We start from the raw sequence: 17,261 nt of genomic DNA on the forward strand, positions 1-17,261 counted from the left end.
GCGGGGGTTTACTGTAATAGGATTTTTTCAAAACTATTTATTATTTACTAAGTTAAAGTGTTTGTTACCCCAGTGTTTCATAGTCCTGATATGTGCCTGCTTTCCTAATACAAACTGACCACACTAGGCATGAGAACACACCCTGATCAGTTCTATAGCTGTGCTGGAAACCCAGCCTGCTCTCCTCCAATGCTTAGACTTGTCCTCAAACCCCCAACCCCCAACCCCCCCCCCCCCCCTTGTACAGCCATTCACTCTGGGAAGACCAGTGTGCTGTTGCTTCCCCCCAACTGAGGACAGAGGGAATGGGATGACTTTTTTAAAAAAAGGGGGAAAAGAGTATTTATAATGGATTTTTGTGTATTTATGCCCAAGTGTTTTGCCTTTCATTTACTTCACTTTAAAGGTTGCAAGTGGGTGTGAATGTAATTTAAACTGTACTTTAAACAGTTCTAACATGATCTTTTTTTTCCATCCAAGGTACAAGGAGCACTGAAGAGGCAGTGGATGCAATATAAAACTGAGTTGGGACAAAGACGTCGAGAACATTGTTCTATGCGTTCCACTTCCTATACTGCAACGTCTATAACAGAAGTCCCCATATACTTGTACCCTCATGATTCCAACAGTGAACAATTAAATGGGAAATACGGAGATGACTCTGAAATCACTGCACTTAACTCTGGGGATACATATGCCTGAACTGAAAAGACAAAAAAAAAAGACATTCCTCTAAAACCTTGAGATCTGCTCCTCAATGGAATAAAAGCCTTTACACAAGTATCAATAAGGTGACTTCTTTCTGGGTGTTGGCTACACCAAGCACCCTATTGAGCTCGTCTCTGAAGGATTTCAGCTGTTGATGGAACCGGATTGATCTGACGCTCTGTGTAAAGCCAGACAGAGGAAAGTGCTTATAAAATGGTCAAAAACAAAATGACGTTCAAAGAGACAAATACCTATAGTAAGCTAGTTCTTCTGAAGCAAAACTCCTGGACAGGGATATGGTGTAATTTGTGCTGCTAACAGCAAACTCTTATTGCTATCAAAAGACTTTTTACTTAGGGGGTATCATGTGCTATTCTTTGAGACAATTTCATCAGTTATGTTAATTGCCACTACAGATGAGATCACACACTCATTCCATTCATTCCATTGTTAAAAAAGAGAGCACAATTATGGAGTTGTAGGAAGTGGTGCTAGGTTATGCCAATGTTTCCTTTAAAGTTAATTTCCATCTTTTTGGCCAGTCTATAACATTTGGGAGAAAAATACATTTGTAACTAGTGTTTATTGCCTGTGTTGTACCCCTCTGCCTTTACAGGAGTTTGATGTATCCAGTGTGCCCAGCAGTGGCGGCTGGTGCGTTGGGGGCGCAGGGGCGCCGCCCCCCCATCCATGCGTCCGGCCCCCTAATCTACATGCAGGGCGCCGGACGCATGGAATTCAATGGGTTTTTTTTTTTCTGAAGCACCTGATTAGAGCCAAAGGTTCTAATAGGCAGCAGAAAAGGGTGGGCCTGGGCGCAGAGCACAGGGCCCTAGCCCACCCATTTGTGTGACAATAGCGAATGAGAATTCGCTATTGTCACACGGATCCTCCTCCTGGCCAATCAGAAAGCGGGTCCGAGACCCGTTTCTTGATTGGCCAAAGGCGAACCCATGCCATTGGCCAAGGAGGAGGAGGCAGGAGGATTCGAGGAGACGCGGGGAGACGTTGGGGACTGAGGAGAAGCCGCCGCTGAAAATCAGGTAAGTGCACTGGTCACTCTGCATTGAAGGGGGCACGATGGTCTCTCTGCATTGAAGGGGGCACGATGGTCTCTCTGCATTGAAGGGGGCACGATGGTCTCTCTGCATTGAAGGGGGCACGCTGGTCTCTCTGCATTGAAGGGGGCACGCTGGTCACTCTGCATTGAAGGGGGCATGATGGTCACTCTGCATTGAAGGGGCATGATGGTCTCTCTGAATTGAAGGGGGCATGCTGGTCACTCTACATTGAAGGGGCACGATGGTCACTCTGCATTAAAGGGGGCATGATAGTCTCTCTGCATTGAAGGGGGCACGCTGGTCACTCTGCATTGAAGGGGGCATGCTGGCCACTCTGCATTTATGGGGGGACACTGTGACCTCAAAGTCACGCAATTTTTTACCGTGTTTTTTGCCGCAAAGCAATGCCTATTACATTTTTCTGTTTGCGCCACCCAAAATTTTGAGCACCAGCCGCCACTAGTGCCCAGTAGGTAATTTTACAACTTACCTCATTGGCTTAGGGCTCAACACGCAAAATGCTAGGTCTATGTTTAATATGTGCTTATATCATCCCAACCACCCGTTAAAAAGCAAAGTTTAAAAATGTGTTTTTTGACACAGTTGACAAGTTCACTTTTAAGAAAGAAACCGTCAGCCCATCCTTAGCCCCTAATATAGACTAGAAACCCCCACCCAGGTGCTTACGTACCTCTCCATGACAGTGGCATTTTCTGATGTTTAGATGGTGCTGGCTAAACCAGCACAGCGACTTTTAACAGTGGGTATTAGAGCAACCCAAGGTGGGTTCCAAAGCCAAAACTGAGACAGGAACCATTTCAACTGAGACCTCAAACGATGCAGTAAACCAATCATTGGCTTCTACAATCATATTCTACCTGTAGTTTTTAACGCTTTTAAATCACTTTTGGGTGTCCTAACTTTAGAAAAGCCTTTTCAAACATAACAAAAGAAGGCTGATCATTTTTTTCCTACTCAAAAGTGTATTATTTACCTTTCCAATATATTGATGATTTGATATACCATATAGTTACCATATATATATATATATATATATATATATATATATATATATATATATATATATATATATATATATATGATACCATATAGTTAGACTTAGAATGTGGTGGCCACTCTTTAAAATAAACATTATATTATTCTTCCCAGGCTTTTTGTTAGAGTTCCAAAGATTATTTATAATCTTAGACTTTTTGGGACAAGCCCCCCTTTCTATCCCTTTGAAGCAAGTGCAATAGTCTAAACCCCAATGCAGTGCATAACGGAATTTAAGTAAGGTAAGTTTTTGCAGATCACTAGCAGAAGTACCTGAATATATCTTTAAATTAGCTACCCTTAACACCCTGCAAAGGTTGGGTCAGCATCCAGAGCCAATTAGAAATTTTGACCAATGCTGTCAAACACCACTGCACATGGGAGTTGCTTTTCCAGCAGTGTAGGAAAAATAGCCTACCTCTTCTGGAACAAATTAAGCAGAAAACCTTAAATATGGGACTAAGGTCTCAACTATGAGCTGTCATAGAATGTCAGAAGGAGCACACAGTGCCTCAGGCTTGGTGGTCAGTGGGAAGAAATATGTGCTAGGGCTTATGGTCAGCAGGATGAACAAAAATTATCTAGTGCATGTAGTCAATGGGAAGAGGAATTAAGCCCCATAGTTGGTGTCTACTTAAGGAATAGTTCCCCCATCGTTGGTGTCAGTGGGTGGAATAATGCACCACCATTGGTATCAATAGATGGAGTAGTGCTCCATTGTTGGTGTCAGTAGGATGAACAGTACCTTATCTTTGGTGTCAGTGGGGAAAATAGTACATTGGTGATAGTAGAAGGAATAATGCCCCATTTTTGGTATTGGTTGGAGGGGGTGGGGGGGGGACACCATCATTGGTGTCAATAGAAAGGATAGTGCTCACTCATTGTCTGTAGGTTGAATAATGCCCCCTCATTGGGCAGAATAGTACACCACTACTGGTGCCCTATTGTTGGTATCACTCTGTGTTAGTCAGTGTTAGTCAAAACGGGGGGGGGGAGGCGTAGTGAACCATCATTGGTGTCTATAGAAAGGATAGTGCCCCATGATTGGTATGTCAGTAACAGGAATACTGCCCCATCATTACAGTCAGTAGGCGATATACAGTAGTGCACCATCATTGGTGGTTGGTGTCAATGGAAGAAATGGTACTCCATCCTTGGTATCAGTGAGAGGAATAGTGCCCCATCCTTGGTGTTAGTGAAAGGAATAGTGACAGATTGTTTATGTCAGTGGGAGGTTTTTTGCCTCGCCATGGTGTCTGAGAGGAATTGTGCCCATCATTGATGTCAGTGGGAGAAATAGTGCCCCATCATAGGTGCCAGTAAGGAGAATAGTGCCTATTGTGTTAATGGGAGGAACAGTGCCCCAAGAGAAGCTAAAGGCAAGCCAAGGACTGCACGTTGGGGACCATTGGTTTAAATGAAGGGGATCCTAATGGCCAGCTGGACCCAAAGTTATTAAAATCCGTAAGATATATTTCATCCTATTGGCTTCCATCAGCTAGAATTTTTAACATCAAACATACAACCTCTAAGGCCCATTCCAACCTGAGTGTATTGGAATCCCAGGCAGAATGGCCGGATTCTACCTGTGATTCCTGAATTGTAGCAAAATGTGGGATGGAGTTGCGATGCCAATAATTTTCCAGCGATTTTGTTTGAGCAATCGTACCGCGAATCTTCAGGCGAAAAATCGCAGCAAAACCATGCCACAATTGGGGTGCCATTGAGAGGTAATGGCATTGCACAAACCTCACCCCTATTGAATGGAATGAATGGAGCGCTAATGTAGGATCTATTGCTGCAGGATATGCGCCAGCTTCTAATTTCTTTTCCCTGTAACAATCTTTCCTGCAAGTCCTTCCTGTACAGCCTGTTCCACTAAGTGTGACGTGTACTGTACAGACCGAAAAAATAACCGTGATTACTGAAAAAGAACTGTACGCATGCAAATGTAACTTTTCCTGCAGCATGAAAGTTAAACTTTAGCTGTGTTAAAAGAAACCCGTATGAGATAAATGTAGACTGCCATTGCTGACCCCTCCTTCTGATGGGCTCTCATGCTGGTCAGGTGGCTCCAGTACCTTCTGAGTCACTGGGCTGGAATAAGTATGCATATCAGGAGTTTTCTGTATTTCTATTTTGGGTCTGAGTCTAGGAAGCCAGAGACAGCCAGACAAATAGAATTTTCAAAATAAGGTCAGCATTTGCAGCCTTCATGTTTCTGTCAGTACAGGTTTGCTTATAGATGAACTTCAGGCAGTACAGCTAAATACACCTATATAATACATATAATGGAGCCATTTTACCTGCCAAGGGGTTTGCATTTGGGAAGAAGGGGCCAACCAGTTGTTCTGCAGCATTCATGTGCTAACAGAGTTCATGCTGATAGAAGGAGAGAGAAAAGTGACGGAGAGATGAGCTCATTAGTGTCCCACTTCTCTTTTCACTGTCCAAAGAGAGGCTAGGGGAAGGACAAGACCTATATGGGCCTATTTTCCATTTTACTATTACTGCACGTTTTTTACAGAATGTTTACATGCATTTGAAGCACATTTAACCACTTGAGGACCGCCCCACGCTGATATACTGCGGTAGGGCGGCCCTCCTGCGTGAAGCGACGTACCTGTACGTTGGCTCGTGCTCTGGGTCTGGGGCGTGCGCACATGCACGCAGTGCCAGCGACCCGTTTCCTTTGTGATTGGATACAGCAGAAGCCAATCAGCTGGTCCAGCGCACGCGATGTCCGCCGGGAAACGCGGATCGTTCAGAGGAGAGACAGAACGGCGATCGGCCTATGTAAACAAGGCAGATCGCTATTCTGTCAGAGAAGAAGATGGAGATCTTGTGTTTCTGCTAAGCAGAAACATGGATCTCTAGAGGTCTTCCTCCAGTTAGGCCACCCCCACACAGTTAGAAAGCACTCCCTAGGAGCACACTTAACTTTTGATTGCCCTTGATGTTAATCCTTTCCCTGTCAGAGTCATTAGTACAGTGACAGTGCATTTTTTAGCACATTTTTTTTAGCACTAATCACTGTATTGGTGTCACTGGTCCCCAAAAAGTGTCACTTAGTGTCAGATTTGTTCGCCGCAATGTCACAGTTAAAAATCGCTGATCGCCGCCTATACTAGTAAAAAAAAAAAAAAAAAATCAATAAATATATCCCAAAGTTTGTAGATGCTATAACTTTTGAGCAAACCAATCAATATACACTTATTGGGATTGTTTTACCAAAAATATGTAGCAGAATACATATTGGCCTAAATTGATGAAGAAATTAGATTTTTTTTTTAATTTTTATTGGATGTTTTATAGCAGAAAGTAAAAAAAAAATGTTTTTTTCAAAACTTTTTGTTTATAGCGCAAAAAATAAAAAAAATGCAGAGGTGATCAATTACCACCAAAAGAAAGCTCTATTTGTGGGAAAAAAAGGACAAATTTTATTTGTGTACAGTGTCGCATTACCGCGCAATTGTCAGTTAAAGTAACGCAGTGCCGTATTGCAAAAAATGGCCTGGTCATTAAGGGGATAAAACCTTCTGAAGTGGTTAAAGCGTGCTTGATACACTCTTGATGTGCCCCTGAATGCATTTTTCATGCATTTGCAGTGCATTTTTCTATACGTTTTTGGGCTTGGCTTGCAGGGGTGTGGTGCAATGCGTTTGAAGCACGTTTGTAGCCGGTTCCCTGCATTTACAGTGCAGAAAAATGCACAAAAATTGAACAGCTCCCTTATATGTATTTTATCTATGTATTTTTTTTTTTTTTTGCAAGGAGTCCAGCTTTAAATGGTGAATAAGCTATGTACAGTAGGTGAGGGCTTACAGTATGTAGCTGGTGTCCAGGATACTATAACAATTTTAAAACAAAGTGTAGCTTCCCTTTAACCCATGGGTGTCCAACCTTTTGGCTTCTCTGGGCCACATTGAGTGTAGAGAAATTTTCTCGGGCCGCATATAAAATATATACTATAGTTAAGGTATATAAGTAATAAAATGCCGCCGCGCCCTTCCCGCACCGCCGCACCCCCGCACTAATTTAACACAACTAGATGATGATCAAATGAAATGGAATCAGTATACAGAGGTTTACTTCTTCTGAGAGATATTAAAGGAACACTCTAACCACCATGACCACTTCAGTGATTTGAAGAAGTGGTCATGGTGGTAGGAGTCAGAAACACTGCACATGCTTGCCTCCCCCCTCCCCTCCGAGGTAGCCTCTGCCTACCATTAGTTGGAAGCCGCTGTGGCCATGCCCCCAACCCGACTTCCTTCCTCCCCAGCAAAAAAAAAATTGTCAGGGGGCAGTGGCCCGCATTGCCTGGGGTTCCGAGCCCCATGTGGCCCCCGGGTCGCAGGTTGGACATGCCTGCTTTAACCATACCGACCATGTCAAAGTTACTTAGCTTTGTTTGTAATATAAAGAACTTGGAATAAACCGTCATCTTCGGTCCTTAGCATATACACATGCTGTTATAGTAATCATCTTCTGATCATAAACTTTAAAGGGAACAACTATGGCATAGATATTATCATATATCATATCCTTACATATCATTTCATATCACGTATTTCCTTTGCTTTTTCACCCTAGGGTCACAACCCATGTAAGAAGTGATTCTAAAATGGACTGCTATGCTGACCTGTAATTAAAGAGCACCTGTAATTATTAGTAAACTCGTGCCTCCCAACTTCCTGAGATGAGAAAGAGGGACATCTTTTAGAAGAAAGTATGTAGGCATAGGACACACCCCTGCAGAGCCCTATTTAGATGTACCATGATGAATGAATATGTAAAAAAATATTACTTAAACCCACCCAGGACTTTTTTTCACCACTAATTTTTTTTGTACTGTTTTTTAAAGTAACATAAGCAGTAATCTAGAGGTTGGATATTGGTAGTTATATAGTGAATTTTGTACAGAAATCTTTATATCAGACAAAAAACAGGGATTAACACGAACCAAAAATCTGATCTTTTATAAACATCCAGAAAGAACTATAGTGTAGGTTTATTTTATTCAATACTGGAAGCAAAGTTATTTCACATAAAAGGCACATCTGTGAAGTACATCTAGATGCCAACATTCTTGGAGGGATTCTTCAATTTGAAAAATAGGGTTAAGGTCCTGCAGAAAAAGGTACCGTTGGCAACTATGGATTTAAATGATATCAAAATCCAAAAGCAGATACCTAGAAGTCTTAAGCCCCGTACACACGTACCGATTGCCGGCCGTAAATATTCGGCCAACGTCCTATCGGCCGATTGTCGGCTTGTTAGTATGATGCTTCCGACAACCGACTGCGACTTTTCGGCCGAACAAAATCTGGTGTGCATGCTATAAAATTGTTGTTGGCCGTCACCAGAACGGCCGATTTTCCGTCAGTCAGTACAGATTTCGGCCGACAAAAGCCAGATGAGCAAGACTGGGCATGCTCGGAGAAGAAAAAACACACGGAAAGTAAACCAGCACATGACATCACTTCTGAAGTTGGTTGTTGTTGGCCGACAAAATTCGTGTGCAGTCTTGAGCACTTTTCAACCAACAAAACAGCACCGGACAAAAGATGGCCGAACGGTCGGCCGACAATCGGTGCGTGTGTACGGGGCTTTACTATCTAACTTTTTTTCAGCATCTAGGGCACATTTATCCAAGTGGTTGGTTTGCTTTAACATTATCTTCAATAACTTCAAAGTTGGAAGAACAAAGTCCAGTGAGTACTTGCTAGATAGCCAAAAGTTGGTCAACTGACCATCACAGCTCTATAAATTTTTACTGGACATCCTATTCCAAAACCAATGTTTGAGGAATTTGTGACCAGCCAAAAGAACATTTGTGAAGTTTGGTGCTGATGTTAAATAGGAAGCTAAATCTGGCTTGCAATCGGCTTTTAGTTCACCCAGAGGTGTTTAGGAGAACTGGGCTCTGTGCAGGCCACTCAAGTTCCTCCACAACATTGGTGAAACCATATCTCCATGGACCTGTCTTTGTACACCTGAATTCAATAATTTGATAAGGTGTTCTTTATTCACACATGGCTCGTTTCCACTGAGCAGTACGGTACGGTTCAGTACGGTACGCTGTTTTTGCCGTTTCCATTATGAATGGTACCCTAATTCCGAACCGTACCGTACCACTTTTTTGGGACCCTTTCGTTGGGGTACCAAGCACATTAGTACCGTACCAACAGGGTGGAGCTACACTCTGTAGAACTTTGATTGGTTGACAGAGAATCGTCCATAACAGCTTTCCTGCTACACCACGCCTATCATGAAAGGGTACTATTGGCAGTGGAAACACAAGGTGTACCGTTCCGAACCGTACCGTACTGAACCGAACCGTACCGTACCACTCAGTGGAAACGAGGCAATAGTGTACCTTCCTTGTTGGTGAAATGTTGGTTGCTCTGAAACTACAGGTGCACTTTAATGGTTGGTTGCCTCCATTTTTACATGTTTCACATTGACAAAGAACTTCAGGTTTGTAATTGTATACGTCAGAAGGAAATGTTACCTATGCTATTTAGTAATAATGTGCGTTTGAGTGAGAGCAGAAGATGCCGTGTGGCAGCTCTTGTGTTGGATGTGGAAAGAGTCAAAGGAGATATTTTCATGACAAGTATTTTGTTCTACAAATATTTCTACTAGAAATGGCTTGACTTTGGTCAATCCAAAATTTTATACCTGTTAAAGTGTTACTTGGCAGCTTGAAGAAGAGATTTAAGTTATTTTATAACTAGTGATGAAAGAGAGGTTCATTATTTTTTATGAAGACTATACAAGTTATTATATCGTTCTGAAGAGGCTAGAAAAAAAATATATAATCTGAAAAAATAATATATATCCTACATAAAGACTATTTGTAAATTTAAAGTATATTAAAGAGAGTTATGTCTGATACATGAGTATTTTTCTAATCTGTAATTTAAGTTTTATCATAAATGAAAGATAAAGAATATGTGAAAAATAAGGAATTTATTCATGCTATATTTTCGCTACAGAGAACTCAGCCTTATATGAGGGGTTGTTCCATTTTTTATCGATAACGTGTACAATGCCTATACGCCCAGCCCAGTGGTAACACAGTTCAGATCCTATTTTATCACTGGCCCTTCAAGTTTTTTTGTTTCCAAAAAAAAAAAAAATCCAGCAAAAGCTGAGAATATTTAAACCTACCTTTTCCATATCCTTCTCCTGGAAACTTGTCTTTATTGTAGAGAAAAGCCGCCAGCGGAATCTTTAGCCTGGGTTCCCCTCTGCTGCTCTATGGCTCAACCTGCTGCTTTGTCACTACTTTGCTTCAGAGAAATAGTAGTGACGTGGACAGCCAGCAGGTTGAACCACAGCATGTGATGTTGGATGGGAATCCAACACAAGGTTTCATGGGTGGCTTTGCTCTGCAAGAGTACACATTTTCAAGTAATGAGCATTAGCATTTTTTTTCACTGTGAATTTTTGTTTAATTGGCAATGGAATTACTTTAAAAATCAGTTTTGAGGCTGCTGGAGCTCTTTAGTTAGCTTCCAATTCCAAGATGCCTCTGATTTGCCTGGGAGCAGATGTAGGTGGCTGTTAAAGAGACAGTTGGAACCTCTCTACCCTGGACTGTGCACCTTCCAATCTGTTTATTAGGTTTGCTGATTCATATGAGCAATGATCCAGCTGTGCAGATATGCTGTGGGCCATTTTTTCCAAGGAAGGTGCAAGTTTCTGACATTTTTGACACTTTTGGGGTTACCAGTGACATTACTGCAGTAATCAGTGCTATATATGCACTGTTACTGCAAAATTACACTGGCAGGGAAGGGGTTAACTTTATTGGGGAAGGAGGGGTTAAGTGTGTCCCTAGGGGTGTGCTTCTAACTGTGATTGGACATGGCTACTGGTGTAGGAACAGTGATCAACGGTCCTACATAGTAGAACCGTATGATCACCATTCCTACACAGGGGAGAATGACAGGCGGCTTGTTTACATCAGCCGCCTGCCTTTCTTCCTCTCCACCGACGATCGCCGAGTGACCGGCGGATATCGGGTCCGCCGGTCACACGCACGGACTTCCTAGGGAACGAGCCGGGGCGGGCACGCGCTCGCCCGCTATTGGCTCACAAGCAAGTGACAGGCAAGTGACGTATATATACGTCACTTTGCCTGGCCGGGGCTGACCGCCGCAGTATATGTACTTGCGGCGGTCGGCAACCGGTTAAGGACTGCACTCTATTAGGATCCTTTGCACTGTGTTTGCCAAAGCATACAATCACAGCCCAGAGTAGGTGAAGCTAAGGTGGGCTTTTCAAAAACATCTATCAGCTTCACAAGAGCTCTTATTATGTTGATACCTGCCAATCATCACCGCTCTATAAAGGAGAGATTTTTCACGTTATTACTAAAACTGGAGAAGACCCCTTCAATAAGGCAACGTAAAGAGCAATGGTGCACAGTAACCCAGAGTGACCAATTATATTCCCCTTTTCATTTATAAAGCATTTTTGTCTGGTCATGGGCTAAACCAAGTGGACACGCTGCGTAAAGTATATTATTCTGGTGTTTGTGTAGGCTTCCCAAATTAATCATTTCCATTGGGATCAATAAAGTATTCTGAATATTTATCTGAAGGCTTTAGGTCTCTAAAGAAATCAAACCAGCAGTCCCCTGCAATAGAAAAGGTGTTCTCGTCAGCTATCATCTGGGCTGTGTTTTTACCCCTCTCCTCTTTACAGCACTGCACTCTCCATCAGTTTCTTCAGCATTTAACACATCTGGGTGCGTTGGTAGGCTTTGTTCCCTGCTGCATGCTGTGGTTTCTTTTGCCAACCCCTACATTACTATAGGACTCAACAGTAAGGTGGGGGTTGGAGCAGGGGCGTAACTACGGGGGTTGCAATTACAACTGGGCCCCATGCTCCAGGGGGTCTGTGCGGCTCCCCTGTACACCTGGATAGGAGGGGGGTCGGGGGCAGCTTGTAGAGAAATCACTGTCCTCCTTTTTCCTCCTGTAGCTGCAGGAGGAAAATGGAGGAGATTGGTTCCTCTGTATGCTGCCCCCCACCACTCCTCCTATCCAGTTCACTTGTGTTCTGCTGTCTCTGGGCCCCTGTGTGCTCCCCCCCACTGTGCTACCTTCCTCTCCTGCCGGCTGCTGCAGGGGATGTGTCACAATAGAGAACCAGGAAGGGGTCGGTAAATATGTAATTTACCAGCTCATTCCTCTTCTGAATGGACAGAGTCATAGTCAGTCACATTGTAAAAAAATAAAATAAAATGATAAAAAATAATACAATTAAAATACCAAAAAATCAAAACTACCGACACCAGTGGGAGAACTTCCAGGATCGCAAAAGTCACACTTGCGGCCGGACCCTGGCATTCCACCACCGTGGGGAGGCCCCAAGATGGCAGGAAGGGGGCCCACTGCAGAACTTGTGAAAGGGTCCTGCTGCAGGACCGTAATAAAGAGCCCCACAATGAGATTAAAGGGCCCCAGGATCAGTGGGAAGAGCCCCAGGCTTGAAGGGAAGGGGCCTGGGGGGGCCCTTCATGGTTTCTTGCACCGGGGGCCCTGAAGGTTCTAGTTACGCCTCTGGGTGGGAAGAAACTACAGTGCATGGTAGGGGGATACAGCCAACCAACACACCCAGCAGTGTCATTTGTCAAAGATATGACCTCTGAAATGCCTTGGAAGGTTTTTTAGCATAAACCAGACTTTCTCAAACTTTTAAGCACAGGGAAACCCTTGAAATAACTTTCCGATCTCAGGGGACCCCTGCTACAAATTGCTATATCTACAACTCATGATATTTTAGTGTGATAATTTTTTGGAAGAGTGCTCCTTACATTTGTGGTCAAGGGAAAGAATTACCTCCTTAAAGACAGCTAAAAAGATCAATTGTGTTAGTTGGAACTTACCTGAGAGGCAAACATTGTTTATTTCCCAAGGAAGCCCTAGAACCCCCTCAAGGAGCCCTGTGGTTCCATGGAACCCTGGTTGAGAAACCCTGGTATAAACTAATAAATTAATTTAGACTTTTATCCTTTGGTATGGGGCATCTTCCATTAGTTTGTACTTGTTTTCAGGTAACCTGCTGGGATACCTACCGGAAGGTAGCTTTGTCTGCTGTGAGCAGCCTGATCTGAGCCAGTGAGCTCTCTGAATGGTTTTGTTCTCTCAATACTTTGTATGAACTCACGTCAAAGTCCCAGCACCTCCTGGGTGCTTTTTTCTTCATTTGAAGATACTGATGGAGGCTGCCACACTGGATGGAGGGAAGGCAGAAAACATGAACAACCTGAGAGATGAGTAAACTACCTTTTCTATTGCAAGGGAATGCCAGTTTGATATTTTTAGCAGCCTGATAGGGTTTCCTTAAAAATATGGGTGGACTAATAAACTTCCTTCTAAACAAGTAACAGGGGCAGTCAGGTGATCAGCCCAGCTCAGTTTTGGAAGGTTGAAATGTGAAACGCGCTGTAAACTTAAAGAGGAAGTAAACCCTCCTCTGACACTTTTACCTATAAGTAAGCCTATGATAAGGTTTACCTATAGGTACTGTAAATATCTCCTAAACATGCACCGTTTAGGAGATATTTACCTTACATGCAGCCAGTGACGTCACTGGCGCATTCGCTCTGAAGGAACGGCCGCTCATGCCGTTCCTTCAGAGCCCTGTGCCGTGACTGTCGGCTCTCGCGCGCATGCGCGGGAGTGACGTCACCGCGGCTCCGGCCAATCAGATGGCCGGATGCCGCGATCCCAGAAGACGGGCGACTGAACATGTCGCCCGTCATTGAGGTAAGCGGGCAGCACAGGTAAGGTAAGGTAAGGTAAGTATTTCATAATGAGCTAGTATGCGATGTATACTAGCTCATTATGTGTTTCTCTTTCAGGGTGAAAAAAAATTGGGTTTACAACCTCTTTAATGCTTTATATACAAACAGGAAATAAATCATTCCTGTTTAGAACAGTGAAAATAATACAAGGGGACAGCTGATTGGTGGCTTTGGGCTATTGCACCTTGCATATGGCTTTTTTTTCTTCATGTTAAAGATCACACTCTGTTAAAGTTCATGTACTTAAGGGCTAACTTATCATCATCAATACATTAACCGCAATGCAATACTGACTGTGTCTTTGTTACAAGGACTGCAGAATACAGTATAGAGAGGAAAACTAGAAAAATTTTGTGATTATATATTTACTGAAATACAATGTTTGCTGTGAATTCTAAACATGTTTAAAAATCTGAATGATTTGATTTTCAAATTTTGTTAAGGCAATGCTGAATCCAGGTCTATTGATTGCAGGTAATGATACGTTAATAATTCAGTGGGCGTTATCAAAGTGTTGAACATCTGTGTAAAATATATTACTTTGCCTTTCTTTAGCAAAATAAAAAAGTAAAAATAATAACATATTGTAATGTGTAAGTGATATGCTGTCATTTATCAGAAGGCAATTGAGGATATGTAAACGAGGCAGAAGAGAAAGAAAAGAAAAAAAAGAAAAGAAAAAAAGAGAAAGAAGAAACCCTAAATACATATCCTCAAAAGAATGTAGCTTGATAAGCAAAATGACAGTTTACAACAATGAAAAATGTGTAATTTCTTTGCAAAATCAAAGAAAAACAGATTTCTAACAATTAATCCCAATTTATTTTAAAGTAGAAAGTGTGTATGGAAATCATTCTATTCTAGGTAACATTGGAATGACCAGAAGAGAAGAGAAAAACTTGGTCTGGATAGTGAACGTATCAAAGTTCCCAGGATCAGTGCCCCCTTCTTTTAATATAAGTGGGGTTAGGCATCTGTTTAAACATGTAGCAGTGCGCAGGGGGTTAATTGATAGCTCAGGCTAAATATCATCCCATGATCTCTTCTATTATTCATAGCAGTGTCCAGGCATTGAGTCCGTGGGATTAATAATGAATGGGAATAATGTTTGGATAATTTATTGGCAGCCAGTCCGATCCCACGTCATCCCGAGGTGACGGGCATAGAACATTTTCACGGCTCTTGCTCCTCAGGTTTGTCATTTACTCTATAAAAATCAAGGCCAACCATTGACGTAAAGGAAAAATCAACGGTATTTAAATAATCAAAAAATAAAGGTCAAAAATACATAGAGGAGGTCAGAAGTGGCATCAAAGACAATGTGGGCTATGTGGGACTTTTAGTGAGACACCGGCAGGTATGCCCAGCGTCTCCATCCCTGTATCGGAAAAAACAAATTGAAAAGGATTAAAAGAGGTGCATGGAAGCCAGCCAGCCCCCAGTCTGATGTACTCACCCTGCAGTCTGCCACCAACCAAGTAGACCTGCCTCATGATATAAATAAAGAACAGGGGTTTAGTTGACACACATTTGCAAACGCATGTGTAAGCTGCAGAGCCACGACATGGCACCCTGTTTTATCTGCAGTCCTAACACTTTTAAATTTGAGTGTCTCCACTCTGGGAGCACATGGCTGCTAATGGGTGGATAGGAGGCAGGTGAGAGGGAGCAGCCCAAACTTCCCCCAACCCACCTCCATCCACGACTGGTATAGTATCTCAATGCTCTATTAGCAATGTTCTTAAGATGGTACAAACTGAAAACGTGGCATCAAAGACACTGACCAAAAGACACCCTTAGGTTCCACGCACACTAGTATTTTTTTAACTTAAAGAAAAATGGCAGAAAAAATGCTGGATAAAAAACTTTGGCAATAGTTTTTTGTAGTAGTGTTTTAGAAGCGTTTAGGAGTGTTAACGTTTTATTAGCATTTTTTGCAGTTCCTTTAAAAAAAAAAAAAAAAGGGAATGAAAAAAAACCCACTATTAGTATCGTTTTGTAGTGTTTCGCATCATTTAGGAGCATTTCTGCTTGATAAAAGCTCAGCTTCCAGGTTTTATTGTCAAAGCTTAATTGAACAAGCTGAAGTTGGAAGCTGATTGGTTACTATGCACAGCTGCACCAGATTCTGTGTGCACCAGTCTTAGTAAATCTCTACCATAGTGTGCTGAGTGGGACTTTAGGTAAAGTTGAACTTTAGTCAGAAAATGAAGTCCTGCTAGATCACGTCAGGCTGGTCCCTTTTGCAGGTATAGCTATGTAAAACATTACAAATAAGTGCCTATACTGTAAGGGGTAATTTAATTCAAGATCTGCTCGCTCTCCCTTCCAACCTGGTACCCGGGAACAGATCTGAACATACACCGTTGGATTCCAGATCCATTTAAAGCTTTATTCATTGTTTTCAAATTTATATAGGCAAGCAAGTGGGCAGGTATAATATGGCCCTTTAACCAATAAAAATAATACACATTTATTCAAGGAGTATATATTTTTAGTATATTCATAAGCAGGGGTGGCCCGTACATTGGGGGCGCAGGGGCGCCGGACGCATGAATTCCAATAGGGGATTTTTTTTTTCTAAGCACGTGATTAGAGCCAGAGGCTCGAACAGGCTTCAAAAAAGGGTGGGCTCGGGCGCAGAGCACTGTGCCCTGAACCCACCCAGTTGTGTGACAATAGCAAATTAATATTCGCTATTGTCACACTGACTCTCCTCCCAGCCAATCAGGAAGAGGGTTGTGAGACCCCTTTCCCGATTGGCCAAAAGGAGAAGCGATTTACCGAGCACCAGCCGCCACTGTTCATAAGTCATGCATAACTAATCTAAGAAAGGCACAATGAGTCGGTGCACGATAGAAGAGATCTCAGCAAAGACTCTGATCAAGTCTACCAATGTCAGAATCGCAGCGAGACTTCTCGAGATATAGGAGGATGCTGAAGAAAATAGGGGGTCTCACTAATTATAACAATATATAGACAGACCAGATAAATAAATCAGAAGTCAGCAGGTATAAAAAACATATATGATCCAACTCTTGCAAACTAATATGATTCCTTTAAAATCCTTAAAAAATCCCTATATCTGTCTGAGGTGTATGAAGGTGGGAAGTGAATCCTACTTGTAGACAACTTTCATCAGATCATTCTATAAGTTAAAGAGGTATAAGACGACATATATGATGCGAATCCTTAAAAAAAACAAATCCGATTCCTTGACACTAAAAAATTTCTAAAATATTAATTCCCAGTAGAATAAAACGCCTCCTTTTCTAAAGACGACACATAAAGATGAAACGACCTTGATAATCGAAACAGCCAACTGAATCGCAGTAATACACAAATAGATCAGAAATAGTGCATGTGTAACCAAATAAATATATATAAAGTGCTATGATGAATCCATAAATAATTGACATTTAATGGACGTTCCATTTGGTAGGACGGAGAGAGAAGACAATGCAGCAATTGGCGGCAGAGGAGATCTAGAGTTTTCCTCCTGTGAAGTCTGGAGATCATATGACCATCACTTTGCCTCCACCTCCCTCCCTGATAGAATAGAGAAATACAAAGAAGATTCTAGAAGTCACCAGAGAGATCATTGAGGA

At 42.3% G+C, this 17,261-nt stretch overlaps 1 protein-coding gene across 3 annotated transcripts in view; it reads left to right on the plus strand.

Annotated features, from left to right (window-relative positions):
- Positions 1–2,561, plus strand: part of CALCR (calcitonin receptor) — a 490,211-nt gene extending 487,650 nt beyond the window's left edge. For 2 of the 3 annotated variants that reach the window (XR_014225284.1, XR_014225285.1), the window contains exons 13-14: positions 481–1,333; positions 2,223–2,561. Coding sequence is in view for 1 of the 3 variants with exons in the window: in XM_082258039.1 (XP_082114165.1) it covers positions 481–702 (222 nt within the window). In the remaining 2 variants the exon portion in view is untranslated. Of the gene's footprint in view, positions 1–480; positions 1,342–2,222 lie in introns of those variants that run through there. The other variant, XM_082258039.1, reaches the window with a different exon arrangement.
- Positions 2,562–17,261: the final 14,700 nt, after the last annotated feature.

The sequence above is a fragment of the Pelophylax lessonae genome, assembly GCF_965119305.1.
Source record: "Pelophylax lessonae genome assembly, chromosome: 5".
NCBI lineage: Eukaryota > Metazoa > Chordata > Amphibia > Anura > Ranidae > Pelophylax > Pelophylax lessonae.